Below are 16,086 nucleotides of genomic sequence, written 5' to 3' on the forward strand. Positions count from 1 at the left end.
TATCATTCCTGCAATAAAAATGCATGCAGTAAAAGGTACAGGCACAGGCCCTAATCAGCGGTCAGGATTTAAATGTGAATAGTGGGATGCAGTGGGTAGCACTATGATCTTGCACTGCCAGGGTTGTGGGTTTGATTCCCAGCCCTGGCTCTCGGTGTACACTTGCATGGGTTTACACTCACAGTCTAAAAATGTGTGTTTCAGGCAAATTAGCACCTCCAGTTTCCCCATAAGGTATGAATTCTTGTGTCACTGTCGATTCATGCCTCATCCTTGTATTTCCTAGGAAAAGTGCCAGCCTCCAAAGGTGGGCCCAGTGGGCAACACTATTACTGCACACCTCCTAAACTGGGGGTTCAAATCCCCCCTCAGTCCTGAGTACAAGTTTTGGGTGTCACCTGGTTTCCTCCCACAGTTCAAAAACATGCAATTAAGTTAAAGGGAATTTTTACAAAACAGCCTGTATTGTATGATTGTGTACGTGTGCATTGCACCTACAGTGGACTGGCACTGCCTCCTGTGTGTCACCCATCCTGGTGCCCTGTGCTGCTTGGTTGGACAGAAGGATGGCTGGATCCCCTGGACACTGTACTGGATAAGTGTTTATGGATGTTAAATATAACTGGAGAGAACATATTCAGGGTGGCATCTGAGTTTGAAAGCTCTCATCTTAGATCTTGATTACAATCATCAGCATCGGCACATTTTAAATCACGCATAGAATGAGGCCACAAATACGACAGCACCTGCTAAATTCTCAAAGGAGGCTCATGATCAAAAGGTTATAGGTTCAGATCCCAATAGGGGAACACCCACTGATGCAAGCAATTAACCTAAGGTGGGCTGTATACTCCACCACATAAACATCTGTTATGCAAATTTACAAAACAATCTGCATATTTGTGGCACGGAGAGGCCAAGGTAAGAGATAAGCCCATTAAAAGTGACACGGCGACACTGTTAGCCTATGGAAATACAGCACGGAATCTCCATCCTCCAGCGTGGCAACACAATCAGGCCGGCAACATTTGTTTTCTCCTTAGCGACCAGATTGGTGGGAGGCCTGTTTTCTATACTCGACAGGAGGACGACATATGGAAGGCAAATACTGATACCAAGCGAGGGGGCAGCAGAGGCAGACGGAGAAGAGTGTGGCGGGCACAAGGTGAGTGAGCCTCCATTTATCATGGCCGGCACCAATTCCAGGGACCTGGGATCTCCGGTTGTGTCCCAGTCTGAAAGGGAGGTGCTGCATCCTTGACCTTCCCGTTGAATCCCATGACACGTGTCACGCTTACGTTCTTTTTCCCTAAAGCAGCAGGCCTGCACCCCCTGACGGGCTCTAACAGGCACCCCGGTGGGAACGGCTCGGTCTGGCAAGGATGCTGACAATAGCCTGTGGAAAACCTGAGACACAGGGATCAGACAGCAGCCTGACCCACATACAGTACAGGCTCTTCGTGTTTCCCGGAGGCCTGCTTGAGTGACGGCCTACCTGATCGGGTATCAGGCCCAAACTACCTCCCCCAAACTGCGTCTCTCCGCTGGACACCACCGCTAGGCTGCCCAGACGGTCACAGCAAACATTCGCCCCCAGGCATTTACAGTATACACTAATGATGATGGTGGTATAAAATTAGACATTCTGAATGCTACCTGCATTGTGGTAAAGGACACCAAGGAAAGGAGCTTGTTACTTACAAATGTATCATATATAACCATCCACCCATCAACAACCAGCACTCCGCCCATCTTTTAACTGCTTCCCCAATACAAGGTCATGCAGCCTCTTCTAGGAAGTCAGGAGAAACCACGACCACACCATCATGGGCCACACATATCATAACAATTACATATATATGATTGTAACCATGCTGTGGGTAACTGAATTGTTAATCATGTAGGTAAATATACACTGTTTATATATTATTTAGATTTGTTATTACTTAAGCTGAAGCAAAACAGAAAATGGAATGGTTGTCTCACAGGCAACCTGACAACCTGATATCTGGAGCACAAAAAGCACCAAGAGTCGGCATCCAGCTTGTTTACATGTGCAGCCTGCTGCTGTGTATGATGTCCCAGAGCAGGCCAATTCCAGGGTCACCCAAGTCCCTCTCCTTGATTTTTACATACAGTACACAAACCTAAATTACAAAATACAAAAGTGCCACACTCGCCCTAAGCACCCTGACCTTCAGCAAGCGTCACCACCATTAACCGGGGATCTCGATTACAATACGTGGCTCAAGGGTACAACAGCAGCCCCCTTAATCGTCTCAGCCCCCTCAGAGAGCTCAGCGTCTCGCCGCTGCAGGTGTGATGTGAGACACACAGCTGGGGTGAGGACTAGGCATTCAACCGGGAGCAGGAGTTCTGGGAAAGCTGTGTGACCCGCATCTCAAGCAGGTGCCCCCCCACCACCCACCCCCCCACCAGGGCGTCTCCTCACCTGCTTGGCACCTGCGTGCAGCTCCCCTCCGCCAGGTGCTCAGCTCAAGACACGTCGCTCAGGTGCGGCTGCTCGTCAAGCTCCGCCCTGCGGCCCGACCCGCCGCCCTGCTGGCTCCGCCGCCAGCGCGTCCCCGTAAATGTTTACACACTCCATTAACATGACGCTTCCTCGCCGCCCTCATTGATTAACGAACAGCTCGTTCTGCTGCTAATTAATCCGCATAACGCTTAGCCCTCTGTCCGCCCCGCCCCCTGGCACCCCTCCCCCTCGTTCGCTAACTCTCCCACGCCGAGGTGGCGCAGAGATGCCCGTGGCTGAGGCTCTCCCCTCAGCACGGCGAGTCCGGCTCTCCTCTCTGTCTGCCTCCTTTTTCCCTCCGCGCCGCACTCTGTCCCTCCTTCTTTCCAGAGCAGCCTCTACTATGTGATATCATTGATTTCCTTATAAGGGACAGGTTGCTAAGCAACCGCGGACTCCACCTGTCTCTCACTCTCTCTCCCTCTCTCTCGCTCTCTCTCTCTCTCTCTCTCTCTCTCTCTCTTTGTCACTGTCTCTCAGTCTCTCCTTCCATATCTCTCGGTTTTCTGTAAAGATGGTGGATTTGACTCTAAAGAGAGAGACAGAGGGAAGGAGAGAGACGAAGAAAGCAAGAGAAAAAGAGAACAGAAGGAAATGGTGTGGGGTAACAACACGGCGAGAAGGTAGAAATGTGGAATTCAGGAAAAGGTAATGGAGAGAGAGCGAGTTTAGAGAGAGAGAGAGAGAGAGAGAGAGAGAGAGGAAGCAGTTCTGAGTGCCTCTCCTCAGTTCTGCGGATTGCGGTGGAATGCCACTTTTACAGGACTGCAGTTCAGGGAGCTGCACCATCTACCGAGGCACAGATATAGAGCGAGGAATGATAAAGAGCGAGGGATGAGAGCAGGAGAGTGAAGGGCAGAGGAGTGAGCAGGGACAGCCTCTCCGCAGACTTAGCCTGAAGAGCAGCTCGTCCTGGTCATTCTCTGGAGCTTCGCTTGTTTCCATCGGTGCTTTTAAGCCAACCCCCCCTGCTCCCCCACCATTAGCCAGTCCACCCGCAGAGTGGTCAAGAGCTTTATAATTAGATGACAGGTAAAATGAGGTGTGTAGGTGGCTGGGGGGGGGGCTCAGGTACCTGTTCCCGGGGCCGCTCCATGGGCACCCGCAGGCTGCCGTAGGAGGGGGTGTGTGTGCCCCCCTGCTGCCCAGGGTACTTGTTCTTCAGGTGCTCCATGACAGCGTCCCTCTTCCGCTCGGCGTCCACCTTGGGCTCCACACTCTGCCCACCGCCGGCGACAGTGGCGACAACCGTGTGGCGCCGTTCGGACGTGTGCACCAGGCCCACGTTGGAGAAGCGGCGCGAGCCACCGGCGCCCAGGGTGCGGTATTCCCGCGGGTACTCGGCGTCGTCCGTCGAGATCATGTGACCTCCGCCGCTCTCGGAGCCTGCGGAGGCGGAGGAGAGGGAGGGGTCAGGTCAGCATGGGTTGTGGGGTGACAGTAAGGAGGACGAACACCCCCCACCCAAACAGTCAGACACACGCCCCCCAGAGCAAAGCAATCCTGAACGGCAGAAAAGGTGCAACGGTTGCCATTACACTGATTCCCAGTTTAAGGAAGAGAACAATCAAGAATCCAAGTGCTAACCACGCTGCCACGATACATCAGAAAACATTCATTTAATATACACATCTCCCACTTTTTGTAATTGTTTGTAATTTCAGTTGCCTTTGCTGCTTCCTGAAACAAAAAGGCTTTCAAAAAGAAGTCATTACGCCAAGGGACCAAGGCCCATGCGACAATTAGAGTAGGGCAAAAAAAAACACTCACTCCAGATTTTCGAATTTATTTGTCGACGCTTCTAAACCAATCACGGCAGACTTAAAGTGGCCCAAAATGTTCTAGCCAATGGATGGACTCAAAACAACTGCACTCGCCAGAGAAGGAAAACAAAAGGAATAGGTTCAATACCAAAGGCGGGCATTAACAGCCTTTTGAACACCAGCACGAAATCCAGCTTGTAGTTTGCGGTTATTCAGCTTTGAAAAACAGACCTCAGATTCCACCAGGAGCAAAAACACCCCCTTGATCTTATGAGCAGGCGGCTGTGAAGACTGGGGAACGTGAAGCGGATTAACGGAGGACATAGCTGGCATGAACCCTACATGCACACCACCGTTCATCTTTTCTTCAAGTACAAATTCCAAATTCTTGGGATTGAGAAAATGTTACTTTGCTCTGCCAGTAAAGTGCGCTAAGTGGAGAGATTTACCCGCATCGGAGGATTGAAAATGCTATTTTTTTTCTCTCCACTGGCTTCCAAGGAAGGGCAGAATGTGGAAATAATTCTGTCCCGGAGCTGTTTGCAGAAAAAGAAAAACTTCACAGGAGCTGTTTGAAACTGGGACACATAAGTCCCAGTCAGCTTTTACCGATGCCCAACTGACAAATACCGTATGTTTTTTTTTTGGCTAATTTGCCTGTATGTCTATTTCAGGTGAACTTCTGGATCCATTAGGAGAAAGTATGGAATCGAATTTAGGACCACAAGGGGATCTACAGCCGTACGCGGCAGTGGTCATCCCTGACCTAAGAGTACCATAGCAAATATCACTCGAAACATGGAGGTGAACTGCGACTCTGCAACATTACTGGAGAAGTGAGCCAGCCTGATGCAGGGAGATGGGCACACATAGAAAATCAGGCAGGCAACATGTTCTGGTCCCAGAGCCACAGTCACTGTGCTTAATGCAGACAGCAATAAGATACCCAGGATCCCTCTGGGTACTCAAACATGCGCCCAGGCAAAATGAATTTCTGAAAATTGCCCACATTGAGTGAACACACTGCAACGGACTGGAATCCCATGCATAGTGTCCCCTGCCTCGTCCTGAGTTTCCTGTGATAGGCTCCAGGCTCACGATGACCTTGTTACTGGATAAGCAGTTATGGAAGATGGATGGAAAAGCATAAGAGTTTGTCCTGGGTAGTGTCCCCTAATGCATGACTGCAGAGGAGTCAGGGAGGCTGTCTGAGGTTTCTGAGCTGAACTGGGGAGCCAAGAGCCTGTGGTGCCTGAGAAGGTTCATCACTTCATAAGGGTGCCAGCGCCAAACTGGCCACACTCGGCCTCAGAAGGTGTGAGCAGAGCGGGTCCACACGACTCCTGTGGTCCTGGAGGATTCATTAACTTAACAAGGTTCTCACAGCAGGTGTGCCACCCCCCCGGTCTCCGCACGCTCTCCATGTCGGCACAGGAGCTGTGAGGTCTGCTGGGCAGGATGGGACAGCTCGCCTTGCATCAGAGTGGGCACTGCAGATCGGAACGGGCAGACCCCAGCCCCCGGCCAGCCACCTGCCCCCGCGTGGGTCTGTTGGCCCCCTCCCCCCGCCCCGCTGGGTGACCATCTGCCTCACGCCACCGCCATGGGAGTCTTTCGCCTGTGGAGAACCTGGAGACACCAGCAGGTGGCATCATCTGTCGCATGGAGCCGGTCTGCTCTGCTTTACCACTGCAATGTCTGGCTGCCGATTGGTGAACATGTCACACTGGGAGCACTAGAATGTTGCAAAATAGACCAATCAAAACACTGTTCCCCTGTCATTGGCTGATATTTCAGTGACGACATCCCCTGTTTTAATATGCTTACTAACTATAAGAAAAATGAGTATCAATATATTCTCAAGACCATCCATTCACCTTCCAGCCACTGATCCCAAAAGATCCCACTGTGTCCCATAGGGGGGTGAATCCATTCTTTTATAACAATTTATATCATCATAATGCTTAAACCAGGTATTCCTTCAGGTGTAATTATGAAATTAGCAATAAGTATGGAAAAATCTGAAGGGCCTTTATGTGAAGGGCTTTCCAGCAACTCCAGCCTTGAGCTCACTTTTCTGATTTTCCGACTTATGATGCGTTCTGCGACTGTGCCTTGAGTTAAGTCCATTAAACGCAGAGCTGTGGTCTCCTGCTGGAGATGTGGCAATCCACACTGATGTCACGCTTCATGCTGCTATAACACGGAGCGGCATTAGGGGGAGCGAGGTACAGCGTTTGGGCGAAAGGGAACACATACACCGTAGAGCTATAGCCACAGGCGGGATGGAGAAACCCAACTGCTGGCAGCTGGCGACATCCAGCATGCAGGTCTGGTGACTTAAGGGACTGCCGGGCTGCCCATGCGAGGGGGAGGACCTCACGTGATGCACTGTGCACAAGCTCACGCCATATCCACCCAGCTGGGGGCTAGGGGAATGTCAGTGGGGACAGAAAACAGCCACCAGCGACAGGCCCAGAGGCAAAAAAAAAGTCAAGCTGCTGGGAACCACATCGAACAGGCCTCTGACATTTTAATAAACACGTCCATGACAGGCAGGCATACAAATAGCATAGCTGAAAATGCGAAGACAGCAGAACCATGCTCTGCCAGAAATCACGGGTAAATTGTTCAGAGAAAATGAATCCTCCTTTTCTCACAAATACAGGAGTTCTGTCTGGTGGGTTATAACCTACATTTGAATAATCATGATCCCTGGTATTCTGTTCAGAATGAACCTGTGCCTGGGATAGTGACCTTGTGCTGGAATTTTTGCAGCAGGTATAAATTTCTTAATTTCTAAAAGATTATGATGTCATCCTATGGTATGGTACAGTGTTGTAGAATTTACTACAAACAGTTTATTTCATCCTATGAGTAAATTGCACCTGAACTTTGAGAATATGTGTGCAAGAAATGTTATTCCCAGGATGCCAGAAGACTCAATCAACATATTAGACCCGTACTCTGGTCACATGCCACATCAGGGGGGCTGTGGGTCACTGGACTCTCTATGGGGAGGCTTTTGATGATGATCCAGCAAGCAGGCAGGAGACGATCTACGAAAGGCAATGTGGTGATGGACACTGCAAGCGGCCAATGAGGAAGCACTGTAACAGACCGGAGGGCGGGTCCCTTGGGTGCATGCTAATCTCTGCTAAGTCTTACATAGCAGGAATTCTCAGCACAGAGCCTCCCACAGCTGGTAATCAGATCCGTTTAAAAACCCGTTCCTGTGTTCTATTGCCATTCACAAGCGAAGAGAAATGCTTAGCATATCTTAGCATCATGTTTTTTATTTACGTGTTTCCAATCCTGGTCCTGGATAGAACTATATAACTGCTATTCAGTCACAATAAACAAATCTTATATGTGTTTGTGTGTTTCTCCTCTAGGTCATCTTGTTTCCTGAAAAACTAGGCAGTTAGCTGACTTGAAGTCTCCAAATTGCACACCATGCGGAGCATGGGTCTCATGGCTGACTGGAAGCCCATCCACCACGTTCCAGAAGATGCCACCGATATGCACAGATGGTACAGATGTAGCTCTATGTGACATGCGAGTTGATAACGTCAAATGCGGGGGGGAAAAAAATGTCACTATGCCTTACTGAAGAAACATCTCACATCATCTGAAAAGGAAAATAATATTTAAGGAGAACACTGCTCACAGCTCAAGAGCAATTACTATTACTGTCTGCATTTTCAGAGTATTGAAATGATAATGTAGGTCTAGGGTACAAATGTTACATTAAGATAAAAGACAGGCCTGTTTCTCCTGTCATAAATTAATGTTCTCATCACTTTCTGTTACTATTCTGTTACTGTTATCACACTTTATCTTTCTGGCAGTAACATTTAATTGATTTTAAATAAAATGAAAACTACTTGATGGTCATTTTTCTAAGCAGTTATATTAGAATAGACTTTTCTGAGAACATAAAATGAGGTGAAAGCCACATCATTAGCTTTGTGATGATGGACAAGATTCTGCTTGTTATTTAGAATCAGACAGTACAGTATAGAGTCACTTTCAAAGGTGTTTAACTACCAGGGAAGTTCTCAAATACAAAGTAAGGGCACAAGTCTTCTACAGCGAAGCCCCTGTAGGACTATTTATAGTCGACCCTCCCACATCGCAGGGGTTAGAGGCGCAGGCCCCCCGTGATCTGCCAAAACCACATAAGATTTTGTGGTCCCCTTGGCGACTAATACGAAGTGAAAAGATACAAGGATCACTGTGAAATCACTGTGTGACATCACGTGAGAGGCTGCCATAAACACACTTGGTATCCTCCAAACCAGCACTGTACACATTTATGACTTACTAAACTTTTTGTGCATTGTCTGTAACTTTCACAAAACTCACAAAAAAATTCCCATCTAATATCTTATGCTGACTCTGCGATATATCAAAAACCGTGACGGGGAAAGTTACAATGCAGGAAGGTCGACTGTACAGTTAGGGATCAGTAACAACAAATAAGTATGTAAATCTTTCATCCATGACAGCTTCTTAAAAAATATGGTCTTGTCACAGAAAATTGTCCAAATGGCAGGAATTTAGGGGAGCAAGTGACAGAAATTACACAAAATGCTTATTGATCACCTTACAGACAAGCAGAACCAACATATACTGTATCTGCACTACAGTTCAGTTCAAACCCACACAGGTCAGCAGCCTCTACTCCCTGCTCCGCACACATTAACTGCTAGCACCTAGTGGGGTGGCGGGGTGGCGGGGTGGGGGGGGGGGGGTTATCAATCGACCAAGTGAAGAAATTCTAGTCAGTTAATTGCAGTTCAGCATGAGGAAATCCGGGGAAAAAAAGTCAGTGCAATAAATCAATCAAACAGAAATGACACCTGTGTCATCTCACTGACGTCTTTGTCAATGCTGAATGAAAACAACTCGGAAAGTAAATAAATCAACACATCCCACCTTGATGGCTTCTTGCAAATTTATATGAAGACACAAACTAATAAGATTGGCTTCCTTTTTTAATTAAACTCACCCCCCCACACACACAACCTATCACCATCTAACCCACAGAATCATCTGCCTTGGTTACATTCAGCTCCATCCCAGCCTAGGGATTTGAAGAGAGGACCCAAATTAGAATCACGGCAGCCTGTAATTAGTGCCTCACCCCATAAAAATGGAGAGTGCAGGCTCGTTAACTCCCACCAGCACTATTAAGGTTCAAGCCCTCAGTGGCTTGTTTGTTTGGGTCCATCGTTTGCTCTAACTGGTTTTCAGTTAAACATGCCAGTGGGCTGGTCTCCTGCCGTCTTGCTGTACCCGCAGACGCTCACAGTGTTATGGTACCAGCATCTGGTAAAGCGGGAACAGCAAGGGACAGAATTATACACTAGGTCGTTGGGATTTCTTAACGATTAACAGTGATCAGCGCCTCTGCGTTTCCGAACAGCTTGTCATCACCATATTTTAAGCACATATGTAAGACTCCGACCCTCCACTGCCAGTCTACTGGTATGGGGGGGGCATTCTTCAAGGAGAGAAATTTTTGTGCTTACAGCTGAAGGATCTCGAATGTGAAATCAGCAGATTGCAGATGGTGGTGGATAAGTGAGATGTTGGAGGAACATGGAGACCTGTGGGGTGTCAGATCTCTCTGTTGTTCCGTTAAGCCGCATGCAGGTTGGGTTTATGGATAGGGTTAGGGTTAGGGTCAGAGAGGCACCGCAATGGGACCAGACTGGTGCCAGTTATTCTGTTAGGGGGTCCAGATGCATCTGAACTAAGCGTTCTCCAAATATTATTTACACTACATTGCCAGAATTAAAAAGCAAAAGACAATTTTGAAAACAAAAAACCTGCCCCCCCCCCATCTCAGAACTGCCCCAGAGGCACTGTAAACCTGAGGTTCCTCAATATCAGGAGAATAACGCTCCTGGGAGTTTTACTTACACAAAACTGTTCTGAGAGAAGAAGGAAAAATTACTGGTTTTGAGAGATAACCAATCAAACTTTAGAGGAGGTGGGTCCAAGCAACTATAAGAGGTGTGACCAACCAATGAGATGTTTTGGTCCCATTTCCTCTAGTTGCTTGGACCCACCTCCTCTACAATTTGATTGGTTATCTCTCTAAACCATTTTTCCTTCTGCCCTCAGAACATTTTTCTGTAAGTAAAACTCCCACCAGCGAGAATAACCACATTCTGGGAGTTTCATATGCCGACCAACAGCAGACACAGCTGCTTGAGGGTCCCTCCCCTGAACTGCATCCCCAGCCATTTACTGTCATCCTGCTGTCCTGTTTGGGTAGCTCTGTTTTCACCTTTGAGGAAGAGGCACATAGAGCCTGTGTCACTGGACATCCATGCACCGTGTTAGAGTGCGTATTGATGAGATATCTCATCAAAGATGAGGAATGGGGTTAAGGAAATAATGTATGACCCCTTGTACTCCAGTCACTGCCTTCTTCCCCAGCATCTCTGTAGTCCAAGGACTAATCACCACATGAACGGCATCTTTCCGCAGGTTACTGCCCTCCTAAATAAGGAGCATGCTGGCAGATTGTTTCATATTTAATACCCCACTGTAAGAATTTTATACTCTTATTGACTTTATAAGAAATCTGTACATACCCCAAACCTGCCTGTACCCTACATCCAATCGTTGCACATTTTCTGTTTATTTGAACATCCCTGTTTCTGCTTCTTTGTATTTTTCATTCTATTTTTTGTTTGTAATTATCTTGATTGTATGTTTAATTGTACATCTCATGCCACCAAAACAGATTCATTGGACATTTCGTTCTTGGCAATTACAAGGATTCTGATTCTGATACAGTATGTGCAGGGTATTGTAAGAAGAGGGAAGGGAAGAGGCAAGCTGTGAAAGGCAACAAAGAAAAACATCATACACGTTTGAAAAGTATATCAAAAATAATAAAATCCTAAATCATCTGAAATATAAAAATGATATATTAAACAACAGCAGCAGTTAGATCTGACTGAGAAATAAATAAAGGCCAATATTTCACTGGGCTGCACTGCAGTGTTATATGTGTTTTTCATTGGGGGGAACCAGAGAGTAAGTTGTGGTGGTTGAATTATCACAGACAGACACATGCATCCTCAAAGGACGGAGCAGTAAATATTCTGAAACACTGTGTGGGAGGAACAACTAGAGACCCCCCCCCCCCCCTCCTGGAGCAGTGTTCTGGGTTATTAACACCAACCAGTCACAAGCTATTTCCTGACCCGACCAGGAAGTGGTGTGGGGCAAGTACTGCAGTATGGACTGACTTGTGTACTGCGGTATGGACTGACTTGTGTACTGCGGCATGGACTAACTTGTGTTTGTTTTAGGGGCAGCAGAAAGTCAGGGGGACTTTTTCCCAGTCAGGGCATAGTTAAGGGGCCACTGAAGTTTTGATAGTAAAGGTAAAACAACAAAGGAATCTGCTCGTAGAGTTTTAAGTGCAGTGAATGAGCAGAACATCACTCCCGATGCAGAAATGCATAAAGGACATCTAGTCATGTACACTGGAACTGTACGTTCCAGATGATTTTAAATTAGCATAGCAAAAACAGCATAGTGGGCCACGGAATATATAACGCCATGTCCACCTGTCTATTTGTATTTGAGAAATACAGATATAACCTTCAGTTTTAAGTAACATGGAGTGGTTAAGACTGTTGTCTCACACCTTTGGGACCAGGGTTTGAGTCTTTGCCGTGGCTCCATGTGTGTGGAGTCTGCATGTTCTCTCTGTGTCATTGCGGGGATCCCTCTGAGTACTCTGATCCCCCCCCTACGGTCCAAAAACATTCTAAGGTGAAATGGAGTTAGCAGATTGCCTGTAGGTGTGCATGTGCCCTATTATGGGTTGGCACCCCATCCTGCATTGTGCCTATAGCTTCCAAGATAAGCTCCCCCTGTGATCCTGAACAGGACAAGTGGAGAGAAAATGGATGGATATAATTCTGGCTTCAATTAATACCCTTTTAAGGGTTTTATATTAAATCATTGCAATTTTCCCATTCTTTCTCAATGGTGCTCCAAAGTGTGCCATCTGGTCAATGCTAATAAACTGACCAGAAGCATGTCAGAAATTCTGACACCCCGACTCCATCACAAGATGTCTGACAAATCCCGATGCACCTGTTCTACATTTCTCCCTGGGGATTGCTTACGCTTTGCAGTGCTTTGGTAAACAACACACGCCAGTTTGTGTTACCTATGGCAACCGTTGTGTTGAAATTCCTAGCAGTGATGAATGCTGAATTTTGCTTCCATTTACCACAGATGGATGTACGTGACATGGATCGTTCCAGGCTCCCCCCATCGGTCTCCTGAATGGTTCCTTCCTTGCCCTGCGGTCTTATAGTTATGGCTTCTTGATTATAGGACTACATTGCTGCACTAATTTAACCCCAGAGTCACCAATAACAACATGGGGCCAAATGAGCATCAATTCAACCCACCACCACCAGCAACTGCAACATACGGACCTTCAAAGGAAGGAATGAGGATTTTGTTTGCATTGCCCTGGGATTTGGACAGACATAACCCATTAGCAGGGGACAAAAAACAGGGTTGGATCCAGACTAAAGGTCTTCAAAAGCTTTTGTAAGAAGATGAACACAAGGAAGGCATGAATTATTTCTTTGTAGTGGACCAAGCTGGCAGCTACAAGAGCAGGGGCTAGAATATGAGTCTCTTTGGTATTTCTACCCTTAACTGTCTATTTTTCTTAGTCACCGGTGACTCTCCTGGGGGCCATACAGCCAACTGTGAAAGACCGGAGCTCTCTCACCTCTCCACCTGACACAGGGGCAATGCCCCTCCTGCTTCCTATCACTCATTTTTACTGATATCTTTCCCCAGGCCGCATAAATAACAGCCATGAAGATGCTCAGCTTCCACCACATCTGTCAGCCCTTGTTTTAGCTGAGGCAAACAATATCAGCTCAGGGGTGCTGCCTTCTTGATGCTCCAAGATACTTTCAGAAAAGACACGCGTATGAGTGCCACATTCCAAACAGGGACTTCAAAGTCGTTCTTGATCCTCGAAATAAAAGCCGGCATAAAATTCAACCAGACTGGAGCTGCCCCCGTCTCTTCAGTGCTGCCCGTTAATTAGAACTTTGCCGCAACCTGTTATATTGAACTGAAGTGAATCTCTCACGTGGACCTGCGCTAACTTGAAGTTGCCCAAAGCCCAGCATCGCCACCAATAAGCTGACTTTTACACTGATTTTCACAGGATGTTTATGGTCATACATACTAAATTCTCTCTGCAGACCTGACTTCATGGAATGTCAGTTCCAATGCCTTGAAATTATAAATATATAACTAGTCCATCAATCCTTCTTCAAACCTCTGTATAAGGGGCATATGGGTATGGGCCACACCCTGTATAGGATCCCTGTGGTCATCAGGGTTCCGTCAAGAAACAGATGATATCTTGCAGCACCCATCCTCTCTATCCTTACAAGTGCCACAGTTCCTGCTGAAGAGAAACTGCACCACAGCTGAAGGCTGCCACTAGCAACTTTTACTTTGCTGGTGGTGTTATTTGGGTTGCAAAATGTGTTGGACTTTCCCAGGACATACCATCTAACCATGTGGCCAAAGCATTCTTGCTTATCAAATCAAAGTCAGTACCATTTAATCCTAAGTGGAAAGTATTTTGCTTTGTGATCTACTCAATGGTTACAGCTGACCGCCTGATTGTACCTGCATTTTGGAAATAAAGAAAGCAAGTCAACCAAAGGTGTATACACATGTTGTTGCTTTTCCTTCATGAGGTGTAAAAAAAATAAATGGTTCAGAAAGAGACTGTCAAATGACTGAAAAATTGGGTATGTGATTCCAAAAACCATACAAAATGTCTATATTCTGTGATTAAGGGCTTTCAGGCATTATTCCAGAAATAAATAAAAAAATAATGGACTGCCTTTGCCTGTACCTTTTGCTTGGTTTACATGCATTCTCTAACATAATCTTTTATTCTGTCTGACATTAACTAGCATTCCTAGGGATGCTTACAGCAAAGGAATTTAAGCCTCAGTTTATAGTTGTATCATCCATAGCTGGCAACAGAGAAAGAAGCAGAGTACAAATGGACAACCATGCATGTTTTGCATACTAAAGAGGTCTCAGTCCCAGAAAATGGGTCATAATGGCTAGTATATCACACCCTGGTCTCCCAGCATATGGGGCTGACAGTCAGAGAGGAAACAGGACTACACATGTAGAAAATCCAGAAGACAGAACACCACCAAGTTCCTTAAACTAAACCTCTAACAAAGAAGCAACTGAACCCTATGATCAAAGAGCAATAATGATGATCAAGCAGTGAGAAGGTTGGGTTCTAATTGAACCCAACCCATATCAGGCGCAATTTCCTGATTGGTAAACCAGGGACAGATGTGACAAAGGTGCAATTCCCTGATTGGTAAACCGAGGACAGATGTGACAAAACTGCAATTCCCTGATTGATAAATCAGGGGCAGGGGTCGTCACATGGCATTTAAATTCCAAATAAAAAACAAACCCAAACCAAAGCAAAGTTTTATAGGGTTAAATATGAATTACTTTTGGACAGGCAAAAAATGGGATGCCTTCAGTAGGAGTTGATAATTGCATTTATGAAGAAGTGAATAACAGCACCCAGCTGTTGGTTTTGTGGCAGGCAATGTGGGCAAGTTTAATAAGATGAAGGCTTTTGGTGGGTGGGGGTGGATTCTTGTAGAGCATACAGACACACACAAATCGGGTCTGGCTGAGACAGAAACAATGATAGGCGAGCAGCCTAACAATGCAGCCTCCTTTCTACATGTATTAGACAAGAACAAGAACAAATATTAAATATGAAGGAAGAGTATGAGTTATGCTTTCCCTGTGTTCATGGGAACGGGGTGGATTACTGATTATTTAGTTATGTGTCACATCATAAACACCATGCAGCATAAGGAGAATTATATTTTATCTGCTCATCACCTAATCATCTTTCTGATACAGTCTAGGTTGAAAGGAATGCTAGCAGGGGCTCTGACAACGTTTATATGAGTTTATATAAAAAATTCAGCAGCCGGCATTAAAAAAAATGAACCCACAAGCGGAGTATTTAAAAGGCCCTCCATCTCTCTGCATATTAACGAGCACGAGATGTTCATAGCGGGTGGTGTGAAAGGTTGGGGAGATTACAAATTGGGCTGCAATTAGCATGATAGTTCATATGGTCATGCTGGGGGAGAGGTTTTTTGGGGGGGGGGGAGCTCGAGGTTTTGAGACATCTGCCAACAGCATGATATAATGTACAGTAACTGTATATTGAAATTGTGAAAATGTGGCCTTCCTACCAAGAAAAATGACCTGCTGCTGCTCAATTCTTCCTCTCCGCACTAGTAGTAATGTGCCAAACACAGGAAACGTGAGAGTCTACAGTACATCTGTGCCTTTTCTATGTCATCTATCCACTACTCTCACCATTGAGAAAATTACAGAAATCACAACCTCAGAAAATTATGCAAAATGGGACCTAACTGAAATGGATTTTTTGAAAGAGAGAAAGAAAAAATGTATAGTCTCACCCTAAGCCTCAAACTAAATAGCTTGTGTTAGTAAACGAATTAGGAGCCAATATCTCATTCCACACAGTTGCAGAATTCAATGGTTTTAGTCCCAGTCAAATGTTTTCAGTGCTGGACAAGCATTATCATAAGTAACAGAGTCATAGCAACAGCAGAACCCGCTGATGAAAAAGCTCACAGCTTAGAACCTACGACATGTGTCACTGCCAGCACAAAATGT

General features: G+C 46.2%; 1 protein-coding gene across 1 annotated transcript in view; it reads right to left on the reverse strand.

Moving 5' to 3' along the window:
* The window catches only part of LOC111832889 (SRC kinase signaling inhibitor 1-like), a 121,109-nt gene that overhangs the window by 55,152 nt on the left and 49,871 nt on the right, over window positions 1-16,086 (reverse strand). The window contains exon 2 of the mRNA XM_023790640.2: window positions 3,609-3,919. Within this exon, the coding sequence (XP_023646408.1) occupies window positions 3,609-3,919 (311 nt within the window). The remainder of the gene's footprint in view (window positions 1-3,608; window positions 3,920-16,086) is intronic.

The sequence above is a fragment of the Paramormyrops kingsleyae genome, chromosome 5 (assembly GCF_048594095.1).
Source record: "Paramormyrops kingsleyae isolate MSU_618 chromosome 5, PKINGS_0.4, whole genome shotgun sequence".
In the NCBI taxonomy this organism is placed as follows: Eukaryota; Metazoa; Chordata; class Actinopteri; order Osteoglossiformes; family Mormyridae; genus Paramormyrops; species Paramormyrops kingsleyae.